Below are 16,456 nucleotides of genomic sequence, written 5' to 3'. Positions count from 1 at the left end.
TTTGCTGTTCCTGCTAACTATTGGGTGTCGACTGAACTTCTGTTATGTTAAAATGCAGTGTTGTTGTGAAGATAGTCAGGGAGATAACATAGTCCATGCCATATGCTGTACTGTTAACACTAAGGAAAAGGGATACACTTAAATGTGCACACAGTTTGTGTGTTAGCATCTGTGTACATGTCTTATGAAATAACTTTTTGAAATACCTTGTAGTGCATCCCAAGTAAAGATTCATTTAATAATAAAAAAATAAAAAAACAGATTGTCAATCGGATAAATTAAATCTTTAGAAATCCTGACCTATAACTGAATATATTTCTTGGAGTGCAAGCAACGTAAAATTGTATGTTTTTGAGATTATAGAAAATAAATTCAAATTCTATGACTTTGTTTCTGGTTTTTCTTTTTTTTACACTTTTGCACACTAGAGTGTGCCAGAGGACAGTAAACAGGCTGCTGTATTTTTCACTTGATGCAGCAGGGGCAGAACAGGTTTTTTTTTTTTGCAATACAACAAGCTCCACCTAGAGGTAAAACTAATTCTTTCCAGGCTGTTGTTTATATAGTCATCATGAAAACATCTTTGTTGGCTCCTGGTCTTGTTGGACCTCTCTTCCTTTCAGTGAAATATGAATGTATAGCATTCAATTTTCAACTTGTATCAGAATAATACATATTTGCTCCAATCTGTCCTTCTCAGATGACCCCAAATTAATGGTAAGGTTTTTCAGAAACAACCCAGGAACCAAAGAGGTCCAAGCGATTAATAAGCTGAAAGATGCTGATAAACCAGCATCAAATTCACAAAAATGTATATAGTCAACTTCCTATCAGTGTGGACTACAGGGGTGCCTACTTTTATTTATTTATTTTTTAGTACTGAAAAAAAAAAAAGCTTTTTTGGCAAAATCACAAGATGGAGGTTTAGAAAATGAAGAAAAAAAAAAAAATATGGTACCCTTCACCATTTCTGGTTTAAAACAGCTTTCCACAACAGTGGTGTTCAAATCACCAGAAATCAAGAATGGAGGAATTAAAAATTCTATGTAATAGCTTGGGCGGTTGAAACAGATGCACATTTTAAATGAAAATATGTGAGGGTTCAATTTTCACAGATGAGAGGTCTTTCAATAATGTTATAAATTAGAACCTTGTAAAAAATGTTTTTATCTTTATCAACTATGATAAAAAAAAAATATTATTCTAAGGTAAATCAGACTAGAAACATTTAGTGACTGTTATATCACACCAGTCTACATAAAGCAGGAATGAACCATATTCTGTTCTTTGGTCCATTTCACAAAGCAGGTTCACTGAAAACTATCTTAAGTCATACAGTAGTAGCTGCTCTTGTCTTTGAAGGAAAATTCAGCTGGGTTGCTGCCATCGAAAACCCCAATAACAAATGATTAGGTTTGGGCTGTTTTTTCAGTGCTTAGCTCTGTTTCTCTCTCAGAAATATGGGCTCAGCTTTCACTGTGACTAACTATATGTCTGGCTGTCATATGTCATTAAAAACAAGAAAAACAGCTCATCTGCTTAAATGCTTTTTTTCCAAGACACAGTTCTCTGGAGTTGGTTTACCGTTACCTTTTTTATGCCTGCTTCTGTCTCCTTGAACCCCAGTCGGCCTCAGCAGATGGCTGCTCACACTGAGCCTGATTCAGCTGGAGGTTTATTCCTGTTAAAAGGGAGTTTGTCCTCACCACTGCCGTTGCAGCTATGCTTGGTTTGAGGGATTGCTGTAGAGTCGGTAACACAATGTAGGCAAATACCTGGTATTACCACATGCTCATCCAGGTCGTGGACATCATGCAAAGTCAATAACTCGATGCAGTCAGCTGGTTAGATAGAACACTTTAACGTATCTGTATTATCTGATTGAACTGTCTCCATAAAGTGCCTTGAGATGATGTGTTGTGAATTGGAGCTATGTAGATAAACAGAATTGAATTTGTAGGTTTTTTTTCAGTGTAACCTAATCAGATATGTTAGGATCAATGGTTTACATTATTTTTTCTGTTTCAAACACACCTTAAAAATAAAAAGCTTATTATTAAAAGCTGGATATGACAAAATAAATCTATGCTACTTCTAAATAACATACTGTTACTTTGAATGATCAAATGATTGTTGGTTACTTTCTTTTAAAGAAAAACTAAAATTTTAGATTTTTTTATGTCCGCAGATTAAAGGTGTTTAAATTTCAATTTACTTTTTGTAAACATGACCAATGGGTAATTAAACCAGTGAAATAAAAGCTAATTGCAAGGCTTTTGCACACTTATTAGGAAGGGAATAACAATAAAAAAAAATTGACAAAAAAAACAAGCATCCAGTAAGTAGGCAGAATCAACCCATGCTTTTATTTATTCCATTGCATATAAAAACTTTTTTCATTCTTTTTTTTGTTTTGTAGATAAAGTATGTTCTACAGTGCTATCCAATAGACTGCGATTAACAAGGAATCCATTAAAATAACATTTTAATTGTCCTGTGAAACGTCCAGACAAGTTGGCATTCTAAAGACATAACCCAAAAAAATAATTGTCCTTAAGACCGTTTTTTTTGTTTTCGGAAGTTACAGTTTGTGTTTTCTTTGCACTCCATAAAAAAATAGAACACATAATGAGAAAAGAACCCACTATTTCCATTGGTCCAGGGCTGTTTAAAATCTACAGTATGTGTGTCAAAATAAGCGTCCTGCTTTCAGGATAACGATGCAGTTCCCCCCACCCAGTCCCTAACCCCTCTTCTGCCCAAGCAGAAACATGTCAGTGGTTCTGGATATTGCAGGTAACTTGAGTGGAAGTGTGGCCAGAGCATGGACCAGCAACACACCGTCAAGTATTTCAGCCAGAATTAATGCAGCATTGGCTGAACAAGCAGATGTGTCCCAAAGCCTCTGTGCTTGGTATGGCCGTAGTCGAGCACCAACTGCACACTGCTGTAGCCATTCAAGGATTTACTTGTATATAAAGCTGTGATCCAATCAGAAATCATTCGACAGCTTCGTGTCTGTCAGTGTAGAGGCAGAGTACAGTGTAAGCTGTTCAGACCAGGTCTACAGCGAAATATGAGGCTTTGACATCCATCAACAGGCCACAATCACTCACGCTGTGGATGAATGACTTGTGGTTGACCTGAACATCATTGACAAACTTTTGTCCCCCCCCCCATCTGTGACTAATGAAAAAAAGGCAACTTTTCCCTACAAGTCATCATTCCAAACAAAGCCAAGAGATTCACCAAATGCAGCAAAGGAGAACTGGGGAATTAAAGGAAAAACAAAAGGCTAAAAAATAAAGGATGTGTTTAATTTAAGGCACAGCCCATGGTCCAAGGAACAGCTTCTTAAAAAAAAAACACAATTTGGCTTTCCCCTCTCACTCCTTTTCTCCCCTCCCCCCCTCTGAGCTGGTTCTCACATGAGCGATGAGTCGATCGAGCGTTTTCTTTTTTCTTTTGTTTTACACCAAAGCTCGTGTTAATAAACATTCTCTCAACAAGAGGTACATAATACGGCCACGCCATCACCAAAAGGGATGATAAGAATTAACCATTTACAGCAAAATGCATTATGATAGTAAGAACATTAATAATTATATTTTATATACAGCACAATAAATATATGTTTGTAAACAGCAATAAACCAGAAGATCTTATTACAGGTAAGGGCATCAGGTGAGGATGAAAAAAAGAACAATATAAAACAAATAATGGCACCAAATAAAAAGTTAAATAATTTCTTTGAATGGCATATAAGTAAAACAAAAGCATCTTTGAAAAAGCAGTGTGCAGTATTTCAAGTGTTTTTTGAACCTTTTGTCTTTTCTTTAGTTTATATTTTCTAAAATATTGTCTATACAAGGGGAAACAAAAAGTGTATTTGGGTGTAATAACTGGAAAGCTTGAGTTATCTATGCTACAGAGAAACTGTACCACTTCTAGATTTCCAATTCAACAAATAGAAAAATATATAACAATAAATAACTGCTTCGGCTTAGAATAATTTAAAAAAATGTAAGAAAGAAGAAAAGAGACAGTGATGTTTATGCTTGCATTTAACAATGAGTCAGTGTTTGAATGGGTCAAAAATATTAAAGAGATAGGATTTGAATGTATTAGTGCATTTGAATACCAGTGCAACTCAGAAAATTAAAAACTGGATTAAAAAAAGATTATACAATTCAGTAATTCAATTCAAATCAATATCAAAAAGTAAGATAGGTAAATATAAGCTAATTTTGCTGATTACTTTCCATAAATATGCCCGGAAACAGCCATCTGAGATGAACCAATGGCTTTAGCAATGACTATTTGCAGTTTACCAAATAGGACAGTGTCATTCACATCAACAGTCTTCTCTATAATCACGTAGAACAAACACTTTTGTAGCATTAATCCAGATTCTATTAAATGCTGATTGTTTGAGTAGCTTTTTTTGGGTGTTCTGCTAAAAGCCATAACCAACAAAATTAGGCGAAATAAATATGTAAAACAATATATTACTCTGATAAAATTTTTGAACAGAGTTTTTGACTTGAATTGCTGAATGAATTAACGTTTATTAATACAGATATTTACTGAGATGCACCTGTATAAATGTAGAGAATAGAACTTTCTTCTAACTATACTATGGAGCTGATTGTCCTGCTGAAAACGAAGACAGTAAACTAGAGTCAATTGCAAGAATCAGATGGTAAATGTATCACAGAAAGTTAAACAGCAGCTGCAGACGTATAAACCAAACCAAACAGCTAAGAAAATAAAACTAAGCTCTCCTAACATTGTTAAAAATTACCCTACTCATTTTAATCACCATCACTTTTTCTAAACACTTGGAGCAATATTCAAACCTTTAGAAAGGTGCGTTTTGTATTAACTACAAAGCATTGCATTGTCTCAGGATGTGTTCAAAAGAACTACAGGCAACAATAATAAAAAAAACATTTAAGGGCTTCCTCCAGGTTATAAACTATTCCCAAGAGAAGCAAAGCATAAGACCTCAGGTTTCTGCTTTCTTCTAGGAGAAAATGTTGTCTGTAATAATAGTAGCTAGAAAGAAAACATAGTTTTTAAGACATAACCAACTGACTACAAGTATAGTGGTTTAGGGGAATAAATGCTATTGGAGAAAGTGCAAACAGCCCTAACAGCCATCAAAAAGCTCAGCATCAGACACATTTCTCCCTCGACTTCTCTACAAGGTTCCCCTACTTCTCTGTTTGCAAATTTAATTCTAGAAAATAATTGAATCTTACTTACAATACCAATAGAAACTAGAGGTTTAGGACAGTGTCATGGCGGTTTAGATTTAAGCTAAGTCAGGTTATGAAGGAAGACTTCCACATCGTAGATGTGGTTTAAAAAAGCTCCCGAATGTGCTGCAGCAACCAGTCCGGTTTTCAGCAAAACATGCTTTCTAATTCATCATGGAAGAGGGGAGAACATGAGCTAACCCACCAGAAAAATACACCAAAAAAAGAAGGAGCGTCACCAATAACTGACTCTTTGGAGTTATTGGCACTTCATAAATCCTAAAGACACAGGCAAACTTTCAGACCAGGCTGAGACAAAAGCAAAAAGACAGAAATAGATGCGATGTATGAGCAGCACTGAGCGGGCCATCCGCATCTTTAACTCAAGACTGTAAAAGGGAGGTGAAGTAAAGACACACCACTTCAGTACACATGGGAATGAAAGGGAGATTTTCCTGAGTGCAAAAAAACTTGAAGTACCAATGGGCGTGTCTAAATAAAGCTGACAAGGAGAGGAACTCGGGGTGTGGAGCAGCGCACGCTTTGGAAACACAGACGTATAAAAAACGGCTTTCACAAAACTCAAAAAAATATTCTATAAATAATAATCTGTCATTACTAAGAGGAGCAGTTATTGAAAGGCTGTCCATAACTGCTATGTGTCAGGAGATTTCTCCTCCTCTTCCTCGTCTGCTGCCTCTTCATCTGCCACACGCAGCTCTGAGCAAGGTGTGTCCCCCTCCTCTTCCACATCCCCTTCCTCATCGTCATCGTCCTCCCCCACCTGTTCGTCCAAAGGTATCTCTGTCGATTCAGAGTCCTGTGTACAGAGTGTTTTTGAGTCAGTACAGCTGTTCTCCTCCTCCTCCTCCTCTTCATCGTCGTCGTCGTCGTCCTCCTCTGGCTGGCTGCCACTGTCCTTTTCAGTGTCGGACTCCCCGTCCTCCTCTAGGGTCAGCTCAAACTGAAACTTGTCCGCTCCAGGTGGTCGAGTGCCGTCCTCCGGCTCATCTAAAGCTGGAGAAGGACTTTGGGGTATAGTGCTTTGGTACCACTCTCTGTTGTCCTCTAACGTGTCCAGGATGTCTTGAGCGTCTGGATGGACAAGGTCAGCCCACGTCTCCCACAAGGGGTGGACGATATAGTCTATGAACCCAACCTACAACAGAAATGATGTGTGGTCATTGGGACTACTGTTACTATGGAAAAAACATTATTCTGCCATGCTAGAAATCTTACCTGGCTCTTTTCTACTGAGGCATTGTGTTTGTCACACATGGGGCTGATCTCCATTCCCCTTTCCCTTTCTCTGTCCCCTTGGCTGAAGAACTCCTCCATGATGCGGTCCGTCCACTGTCGGTATAGCTGAAGAGGCTTGGTGGGGTTGCTCAGATCTGCACAGTGGACCATATTCTGCAGAACCTGAACATAAAAGGTATCCAATCAGAAATGGACTAATTAAAAAGCAAGTGGTGGGAATCTGTCAATTTGCCTTTAATGATGTCTGACCAGTGATTAGCTGGTCAAACACTTTCAACAAATGCAAAGACTCCCACTGCTTTTACTTTATAAAGGAATCAACTAAGAACATATTCTGATGCAGGCCTTTTGAGCTCAATACATTTTCAGATTTGCTGGACCCAAATATACTACCAAAACACAAAACTTGCAGCACCTTTTACTTTTATGTAATTTTGGGTTGGTCAGTATTAGACTTGTAAGGGCAAACCTGAGAGGACATAGTAGTTTTTTATCATCAGGAGAGTTCTGAATGGTGCAAAGAGCACCATATCTCTCATACACTGTATCTACAGTAGCAAAGAGAGGCTTGAAGCTGTAATTAGAGTTAGCATAACAACATTGTGGTCTCCCTGAGGAGTGGATTTAGATACATCTCAATGGTTAGCTTAATGTCTACACTACTGAAGTTAGCATTACTTCGCATTGTTTTCCCCTCTAAGATTTCAGTCCCTTCCTACCAAAAACCCCTGCAACTAAGTAAAAACTCCCTGATCTGGGTTGCTTAGTGACACAGTGGGTAGCATTGCTGCCTTGCAGCAAGAAGGTCCGATTCCCTGTCCGGGGCCTTGTGCATGGAGGTGTGTATGAATGGTTCTTTGTCCTGCTTGTCTCTGTGTTGCCCTGCCATGGACTGTTGACCTGTTCAGGGTGTACCCCATCTCTCGCCAACAGACAGCTTATTTTCCTTAGCATGGCTTTCAGTTTTCTAGACTATGAACATTATGTTGTTGATTAAATCAAATGGAGTTTTTTTTCCTAGATAACTAGGTGCTTTTCACCCTTTAAAGGAACATTGGAAATGAAATAGTGCTGCAGCCTGTTTGCTTTAATCCCTTTCACCCTCTCTGTATCTAGAACACAAAAATACCAAATGTGTTGTATGTCTTGTATGCATACAATTAGGAGGAGCTGCAATAAACTATGCTGTGATACAATTATCAACAAGTCATATTCTAACAAACCAAGGGTGAACATGTAAGCTTTAGTTTGACTGTTAAGGTAAAAATCTCCACATAAAACCTCAGAATTAGCAAGAAATTAGTTCATTGAATACTGTGGTCGTTTTGAGTAGGATGTGGGTTTAGAAATACAGTAGAGGATGACATTGTCAGACAGATATTGAAGTTTTCTTTGAATATGTTAGTTAGCAAAAAGGCAATCACAATGCCAATTAATAGCATGCAATCTGGTGTTATTTTAATGCTCTTTAAAGTTTTCCAGCATGTGCATTACTTGATTTTATACACTTGAGCATAAGATCAGATTTATTGTCAGAGATTAGAGAAAGTATTGATTCCTATAGCTTGAAGCTCACCTGTATCCTGTCTGAGTAATTGTCCAGCAGCAACACACCAGAGCTGGTCACTTTCTTCGTTTCTACCATGGTCTTCAGGTCAGCCAGCAGATTCATGTGTTTGGACATGTCTGTTGCTAGCACCTTGGAAGACCAAGAAAAAAAGTAAAACACAGAAAAAGGTTTGGCTAAGATATTTATTTTTCCAACAAAATGGCAATGTCATGTGTGTACAGTTATTCTCAAACTTACGATGTCAATAACCATCTTTCGCAGTGATTGTCGCTGTTTTTTGGTCAAGTTTTGGAAGATGTCACAGTTCTCCTCTTGCAGTAGCTTGAAACCAACTGCTAAGTGGTGGTTCTCCAACACGGATGAGTCGTTGTACATCAGGGCTAACTCTGAATCTGCGGGAAAGACAAAGTAAGTTGTGTCACACTTTATAGATACTTTCACTTGCAAGTTTAAGTAGATAAAACTGCCGTAACACACTAGAATGTTTTAGCTCAACTTCATCTTTGGTTGCTTCATTAGAACACATTAACAGGAAAGAAGAAAGGAAATCTTCTCTGTTACTCTTTTGGTTAACAGATCAGCTGGATAACAATTCCTTTATTGCAGGGATTCCCTATTTAGGCTTTCGGGGACTCACCACACAGTTTGTGTATGTTTGTGTGGTGTATGAGACTGCACTATGTCTATTCTGCGCTGATTAGTAATGCTCTTCTGCAATATTTGCAATGACCTGCAAAACGGCTGTTTAAAGCATCAGTGCCCAGTGGATATAAAGTCTGTGTTTTTGGTATAAATCACCAAATTAGGACGGGATCTCAGGCGCCCGCAGCCATGATGAGGGTGAGTCAGTTAGAGAGGCATAGTAGGGGGTGAGAATGTTGCTCTGGGATACATTCAGTAACACAGCACCATTAGGCCTCTCTCCATGGTTCTTAGCTAAGTTGACCCTCTTCCACTTATTTGAACTGAGTCAAGCTGGTTTTACTTCTCTGGATCCTGAGGCATCGGCATCTCCCTGTTGTAGTTGAACCTTCACTTACTATTATGGGTCACTAGAAATATCAATATTTAGTTTTTCATTGTTTAAGGCCGCATTTACACACAAATAATTGAACCTTTCCTCATTAAACATTATTACTGTCAAAATTATTAATGTATATATTTATGTTAGCTATTTATAATTCGTAAAGAGTTTTTTTTTACTTTGCATCGAAGTTGATTTATGGTATGTATAACGTACAAGGTGTATGAACACAATTTAGAAGATACTGTACGAAATAGTTTACAAAGCAGGTCAATTAACTTGATAAAGCATGAATTTTTTATTTTTTTTTGTTACCGTGATGTTTCTGCTAGAAAAAATAACTGTTTGCACTTACTGGTGTTGATGAGAAACTGATTTGAGACTCCAGGATGGTCCACATCATGAATTGCACTGGCAAAGATGGCAGCAAGGATCTCAAGGTCTGTGAACACAGCCTGGCAGGAGAAAGAACAGAGCACGGGCAAAATGAAGGAAAAAGAAAATGAAGTAGACTTCGGATGAGGTGGTTTGATCTCATAACATTGTGAAAGTATGCACTGTGAGTTGGGAGCAGATGTCTTAGAATGAGACTTACCTCAAGGGCAGGGGTGGATAGCAGCACGTGAGTTGACTGGGTGACGTCAGCAGCATGGATGTTGTTATGGTAGGCCACATCGGCATGATAATGGTCTTCTAAGGTCATCAGGTATGTTATAAAGGTGTCGAGTGGAATTTTGAAGGTTTTTAACAAGTCTCTCTCCTAAAGCCAACAAAAAATAGAGATCAAGAAACGATAAGCATTTTTAGAGTACAGATGTTTAAATTATTATGAGTATGAGATACTTACTTGAAATATTGTGTACATCATGACTGTCAGTGGCCGATTCCCAGAGAATTCTGAGATTTTAAAAACATTAAGGCCCCATTTATTCACATGCTCCAGCTCCTACAGAGAGATTTAGAGACACAGTTACAACATGTTGAAATGTGTGGCTTGCTGAGGCTGTTTGTACCAAATTTCTTAGAATTAGAATAAATAAAACACACCTTTGCCAGCTCATCCTCAGTCTCCGTCTTGACGCCGAAACGAGGGATGTTGGAGTTTGTGAGGCTGGAGGAGTGTTGCAGCTTTTTCACTCCGCTGATCTGAGACATGGGCTTGTTCTTCTTCTCCTTCTCCTTCTGCGTCTGTGGGGACGGCATCTCCACCTCATGTTGCTTGTCTGCACAAAGAAAGGGGAGTTGATTGCAAGAACCAAGCAGGAGGGTTTTGCTTTTATTTATTTAGGTAATTCCTGAGTCACCACTCACCAAGGAACGTGCTGGAGATGAACTCAGACACTTGGTTCCCAGAGCGGCTCATCTCGGATAGGTGAGTCAGCTCCCTATTCAACATCCTCTTAAACTAAAACAAGGACACACACACAAAAAAACAAAAACATTATGGCTCTGACAGTTTGTAATACAGAACCAATGCAACAGAAGTTATTGCTTTTCAAGATGCCTCGACAATCTGAGTACAGGTGCATCTCAGATAAATAAGAATATTATCAAAAGTGCTTTACAGCTGATTAAAAATGTGGCTGTCATACTCAAAAGATTTTATTTCGCTTCATTTTGATTATTCTTATTTGATAATTAAAACCCTAAATAACTTCCCCAGTTCAGAGAATAGTATATAAAAATGTTTTGTTGATTTTTCTTTTTTTTTTTTTTTCACTGCTTTTTCTACTGCTGTTATTTCCTCCAACATTTTATTTCATTAGTAGGTTTGACATCAAGCTCTCTGTACAGCCAGCAACTCCAGCATAGCATAACCCTAACCAGAAGGTGAAGTCCCTTCCTAGTGTTAATAAGTCTTAGATAAGAAGTCTACACTTCTATTTAATAACAAAGAAAGATGACTCATTTCACTTTGTTTGTTCTCAACATATGTTGAGGCATTGGTAGAGAAATGCCTAAGAAACAAAAACGAATACTTCCAATTTTATTAGGCATAACAATATATATAACTGAATTTAAAGTTCAAGAAATATCCAGCTTTGTGCCAAGGGCTGCTACCAAAAGAGTCATCTTTTCTTTTTGGGCTTAACTCACACACTTAATCTCTTCAATGCCACACTGCCAGCCTCTTTCTCCTACTTCGCTCCAGTGGGCTATGCGCATCTATAGCAGTAAACGCAAATCTTTTCCTAATTTTGGATTTGGAAATCCAAAAAACATCCTTATCTAGATGAGAATGTTTTAACCCATGGATTTTCTAACAAGGAAGCAAAAACCCAAAGATAAAATGATGTGCATTGACATCTATGCAGTTCACTTAAACCTATCACAGCGCTGTGATGTAATTTTTAAGCAAAGGTCTGCCGCAATTCTTAAACCAGGCAACATCAATATTATCCAGTGGCTTTGTGAGTTAAAAGAACAGCTCAAAATATGGGAATGGGTTCAATATTTCATATAAGCTAAGTAAAAAAGCAGACTTCTATGTTTGAAAAAAAAAAGAAATCCTCATTACGTCAAAGCAGAGCTGCCAACCTGAAAACCCCCCCGGACATCTTGCATTTCTCTTTCATTTGCTAAACCAAAGATAAATAACCAAGCTCTTTAAAGTTTACAACACAGAGAAAATTACCATATTTTTTAATCAAAACCTCATCAAAATGTATTTTCTAATCTTTACTCTTTTTATACATCATCAGCTGTTCAATTCAAGGATACCTCCCAATTTATAGGGGATCCAGAACAGACACACCTACAAAGCATTATTCCGTGGTCGACATGTTGGTGCTGTTCTAAATATAGCAGATTTTGGGTTCATAAAAAGCTGCGTCCATATTTGTCTCAACCTTACGCCTGGACAAAAACCACATGCACCACTCTGAGATGTATAAATCAAATATTGCTGCAAACAATGTGAATATTTAGCCTAAAACACCCCATCAGAGGAACATTTCTTACCTTTATGTACCCCCAGGAAACAGAAAGAAGATAATTTGCTTCGGGCATTTTGACAAGTAATTAAAGTAGATCCAGAACCAGAAAGGATTAAATTAAATATCCTTGTGAGGTGATCACTGGGAAAAACCACCAAAAAAAAAAAAGTAGAATAAAATTACGCCAGGCTTCTTTCTAGTAACAAACATTAACCTTAGGAGCCCTCAGACCCTAGCATAGAGTTGAACAGAGTCCACAAATAAAGCTGCATGTTCCTGTCCTGTATATATCCCAACACTTGCGTCGCTGTCCCAGAAAGCAGAGAGAAAACACAGATTCTGGAGGACAAATGGCTCAAACCAAGCTCTCAAAAGATACAAACCGAGCATATTGAGATTACACACATACACAAACATTCAGATATAGGGACACACTGCTGGGGCTTTGAATAATTGATGATGGTGCGGAAGCTTGGTATATGCCAAAGCAACAGGACAGCAAAAAGAAAAACTGTGAACTCCTCCCAAACAGGGCAGGCTGCCTGCCTCTGTGTGTATGACACACACTCCTGTGTTAGGAGCACAGGCTGTCTCTCTTACCATGTCACACAATGGCAGCAAATCAGGATGCAGAGAGAAAAGGAGTCTGAGCTCATCATCACCCCTAATTGGCTTGGATTGGAGCAGACCTGTGAGTACCTGCTGCTTCATTGGCCACCATTGAAGTCAGTAAAAAAGAAAAAAGAAAAAAATGCTTTCCCCTTTTCCTTTAATTCCTACAGAGCAGTGGGATGTTGTTTTGTGCAATGTGTGCAAAAGGTATTTATGTTCTGTGTTATGACAGTATGTGTGCTTGTGTTTACAAATGGCTGACCTCACCTTCTCTTCAGTATGATGTAAAAGTACAGGTTACCTCACCCAACGTTTTGCAGTGATAACAAAAAAAAGACGAGGTCACCCTTAACCCGAGTATCCATGAGGGTTGAGTCATGCTAGCCTCATTGATGAGCTGATGTAAATATTGGAAAAAAGAGGCATCGATCTAATAAAAAGTGAATAAGCGTCATAGTAATGTGGAGTGGGCTTGACAGTAAAGAAAGGGACCAATGTGTTTTTCGTTGTGTCTAAAAGGCTGTTCATTTAAAAAAAAAGAAGTTAAAACAAACAGGGACAGCTTTAAATTTTCTATCAAAGTATCCTGATAAGATTATCTAAAATAATATTCTATTTGTAGCAATTATTGATATGAGAATATTTTCTTTTGACCAAGAACCTGATTTGACAGATTCAAATTTATGATAATAAAAATGAACAGATAAACGCATGATAAAACCAATCCAGGGAACTTATTTATATATTTACTGCGAAGTCTAACTCACTCTGGGAACAGTTTATTTTTCTTCTTTGCAAATAAACATGCACTGTTTAATATCAGGGCTTAAAGGTCATTAAATTACTGTTGAAACGTAACTTAATCATGAGGGAGAGGATCCTAAAACAAAAAGCAGAGTGGGACTGGTCAATACTTGAATACAATTTCAGGAAAAGTTTGAAGCAAAAAGTGATAAATGCAGCTATATCATGACAGCAGCAATGTATTAAGGCAGTCTAAATAAAGTGTACTTTTCTCACAAACATGAGAAATAGTCATAGGAACACAATAACTAACAAACACCAGCAAAAACATAAAAAATGTATTAATGAAAACTTGAGTTTTGTGACGTTTTAAGGCTCAATTTGCTAATTTCTTTGAAGCGAGATCATAAAAATCTGAAATCATTGAACAAAACTAAACTAGTCCTTTATTGTTTGTTTTTTTTTAAGCAGAAACACTATTTAGATAAACAAAGAGCTTTAAGAATCACTTCCGCAAATCTAGATATCTCCACATGAAGAAGATATTATGCTTTTTCTTATAAAAAATTGACCTTTGAAACTTACTTTAGCTGTTTTTCACCTCTGTCCTCTTTCATTAAAAAACATATTCTTTACATAAACCCATAACCATGTTTATATCTTTCTCCTGGCTCTTTCTGTATGATGAGCCCATGAGTAGCATTACTTAAAGGGACTTTTTAAAGCCAAAAAAATATATATTTTAAAAAAGCTTAAAAGCGAGGGGTGATTGCCCTCAGAATGTGTAGAGTTACATTACTGTATAGGACTTAAACCCTCCTATAATTAAAATACTTTATACAGTACTTTATGGCTGCCAAAGCAAAATAAGTCTGCCAAATATTGCAGATCATAGGAACCATCTTCATTGCCTGTTTTGGGTTCAATTTGCATGTTTTCTAAGCCATAACAAGGCTCTGTTGGGCTACTCTATAAACCTTGGAACTCAACGCTACTCCAGACATTTTTAATTGAAAAAACTTCCTGGATGGGAAGTGAAACATCTTCAAATTAGGAAAACAAAGTCCAGGTTTTTTTTTTTTTTCATAAACTTTTCTGGAGTAAAAGGAAATAATTTTTAGCCATATTCTTAATTTATTAATTCCTATTTAAGAATTTAGATAAACGTTCTTGTAATATCACAAAAAAAAACACAGTGAGAGGACTGAAGCAATTGTACCAGAATTGTTAGAAAATATACATATAAACATCAAGTGGAAAAGATTTAGAGTCACCTCATTTAATTTCGCAAAAATTCTTCTTTAAAGAAGCTTTTGCTATCCAAAAAAAAAAATCATTCGAAAAACTAATCGACTAAGCGCCCTTAATTTAAAACAGGCTTAACATTTCTGCTGTTTTTTTTTTTTTTTTTTTTTTTTTCCTTGTAAAGGCACACACCTGTGGTCATAACATGTGTGAGCAGGAAGTCCTGTTTTTTTTATTATTTATCTGTATGCATGCATGCATTATCTATGTAATAGTGGAGTGGTTGCATGGATTGAAAAGAGACGGAGCATGTCTCTGCTTACTTTACACCCATACTCTGCATCCAGCCTGGTACTATGAGTAATTTACAGCTACGCTGGGCAGATGAGACCACCTGCTAACTGACATCCAGAGTCTTTGTCTAACTCAGATCCAAGCAGGCCAGCACAAGCTCTCTTTCTACACACACGCCCACACATACACAGACAGACTAATACGCATCCAATTTAGCCCAAGATGAATAATATAGAAATAACGTTCAGAGACACCCAATTCTTGTGTAACTCACTTTCACTGTCACAAAGACACACACATACACACCTACAAAGCACTAGCTTAGTCAGGAGGTGTGAACACAGACTATTGGGTAAAAATTGGAAAGTGTCACACCTATCTTAGTTTTGACTTGTGTGTAATTTGTTCCTCAGTGGAGGAACCAAAAATACCCATTCCCTGCTGTATATAGCCCTCCACACCTTTGTGTTTCTGTTGATTTTTTTTCTCACGTTCAACATTTAATCTGGCAGCAGACACCCCCATTCTTCACAACACAGACAGCAGACACTGTCTTCAAAAAAAAATACAGCTAACAACATTCAGATCTAATTCATAAAGTTGCTATTAGAATTAAACATGAGGACATCTATATATAGCAAACTCTCACACACCCATCCATCCACCCATCTGACCGTCTGTCCATCCATCCATTGCAGGTAAGATAAGTATAAAAAAAATGACATGAAATTTTCACCAGGTGTTCGTAAAACTCCAAGTAATCCATGCAGAAAGAAGCCAAAACAAATAAAGTCAGAAATGAAGTTATCTCTAACAATGTGAGATGGCATAGTGAAAAAATATTGACCACACACAAAAAGGGAGGTGGGAAAAGGGATGGAGTTTAAAGAGACCAGCTGAAGCCTATCAAAACCTATTGAGTATCTGGCCATTCTGTCCCTCATCAGTGCAAATGAATATCAGCTGGTTCTGTTCAGTCTGATCTCCTGTAAAAAGGCGTGTATTCACAAATTTTACAAGGGACATCTGATGATGAGTAATGCAAGTCTCTTAAGACCTTTGCAACCTTATGACATTTTAATGACATTGGTTACAGAAGGATTCAGAAGGAATAAAATAGGGACATTCTGATCCAATTAAAAACAAATACAAATAAAAATGGAAAAATAAATTTAGGGCTAAGACAATTAATTGGATTAATCATGAATAATTGATTATTTAGACAATTGTCCACTAATTTAGTAATTTATTAAACTTTTTTTTGCATTTAAGACAAATAAAACTTTTTTGTCTGTCAATATGCTCTATCCAGAACCCCTCAAGTGGAAAAGTTTTAGTTTCACCCAGTTTAATTTTGTAAAAATTCTTTTGCTAACCTTCTGGAACCCTTTTGAACCTTTTGCTATCTAACTTTTTATTGTTTAATCAAAAACATAATCCACAGATTAATCGATTTGCAGAATAATCATTAGTTGCACCCAATGGCGTAGGTTTGATTTGAACTTTGGTA

At 37.2% G+C, this 16,456-nt stretch overlaps 1 protein-coding gene across 6 annotated transcripts in view; it reads right to left on the bottom strand.

Moving 5' to 3' along the window:
• Positions 1-2,351: 2,351 nt before the first annotated feature.
• Positions 2,352-16,456, bottom strand: part of pde4d (phosphodiesterase 4D) — a 274,671-nt gene continuing 260,566 nt past the window's right edge. For 5 of the 6 annotated variants that reach the window (XM_015395955.1, XM_015395947.1, XM_015395963.1 and 2 more), the window contains 9 exons: positions 10,427-10,520; positions 10,163-10,338; positions 9,963-10,061; positions 9,711-9,875; positions 9,471-9,570; positions 8,329-8,483; positions 8,098-8,220; positions 6,501-6,683; positions 2,352-6,420 (listed from right to left, as the gene is read on the bottom strand). In XM_015395955.1, coding sequence (XP_015251441.1) covers positions 5,917-6,420; positions 6,501-6,683; positions 8,098-8,220; positions 8,329-8,483; positions 9,471-9,570; positions 9,711-9,875; positions 9,963-10,061; positions 10,163-10,338; positions 10,427-10,520 — 1,599 coding nt within the window. In that variant the 3' untranslated portion in view covers positions 2,352-5,916. The remainder of the gene's footprint in view (positions 6,421-6,500; positions 6,684-8,097; positions 8,221-8,328; positions 8,484-9,470; positions 9,571-9,710; positions 9,876-9,962; positions 10,062-10,162; positions 10,339-10,426; positions 10,521-16,456) is intronic. The other variant, XM_015395938.1, reaches the window with a different exon arrangement.

The sequence above is a fragment of the Cyprinodon variegatus genome, unplaced genomic scaffold, assembly GCF_000732505.1.
Source record: "Cyprinodon variegatus isolate N-32 unplaced genomic scaffold, C_variegatus-1.0 Scaffold26, whole genome shotgun sequence".
NCBI classification, from domain to species: domain Eukaryota; kingdom Metazoa; phylum Chordata; class Actinopteri; order Cyprinodontiformes; family Cyprinodontidae; genus Cyprinodon; species Cyprinodon variegatus.
Note: the sequence above shows the minus strand (reverse complement) of the source record. Positions and strands in the feature narration are given on the sequence as shown.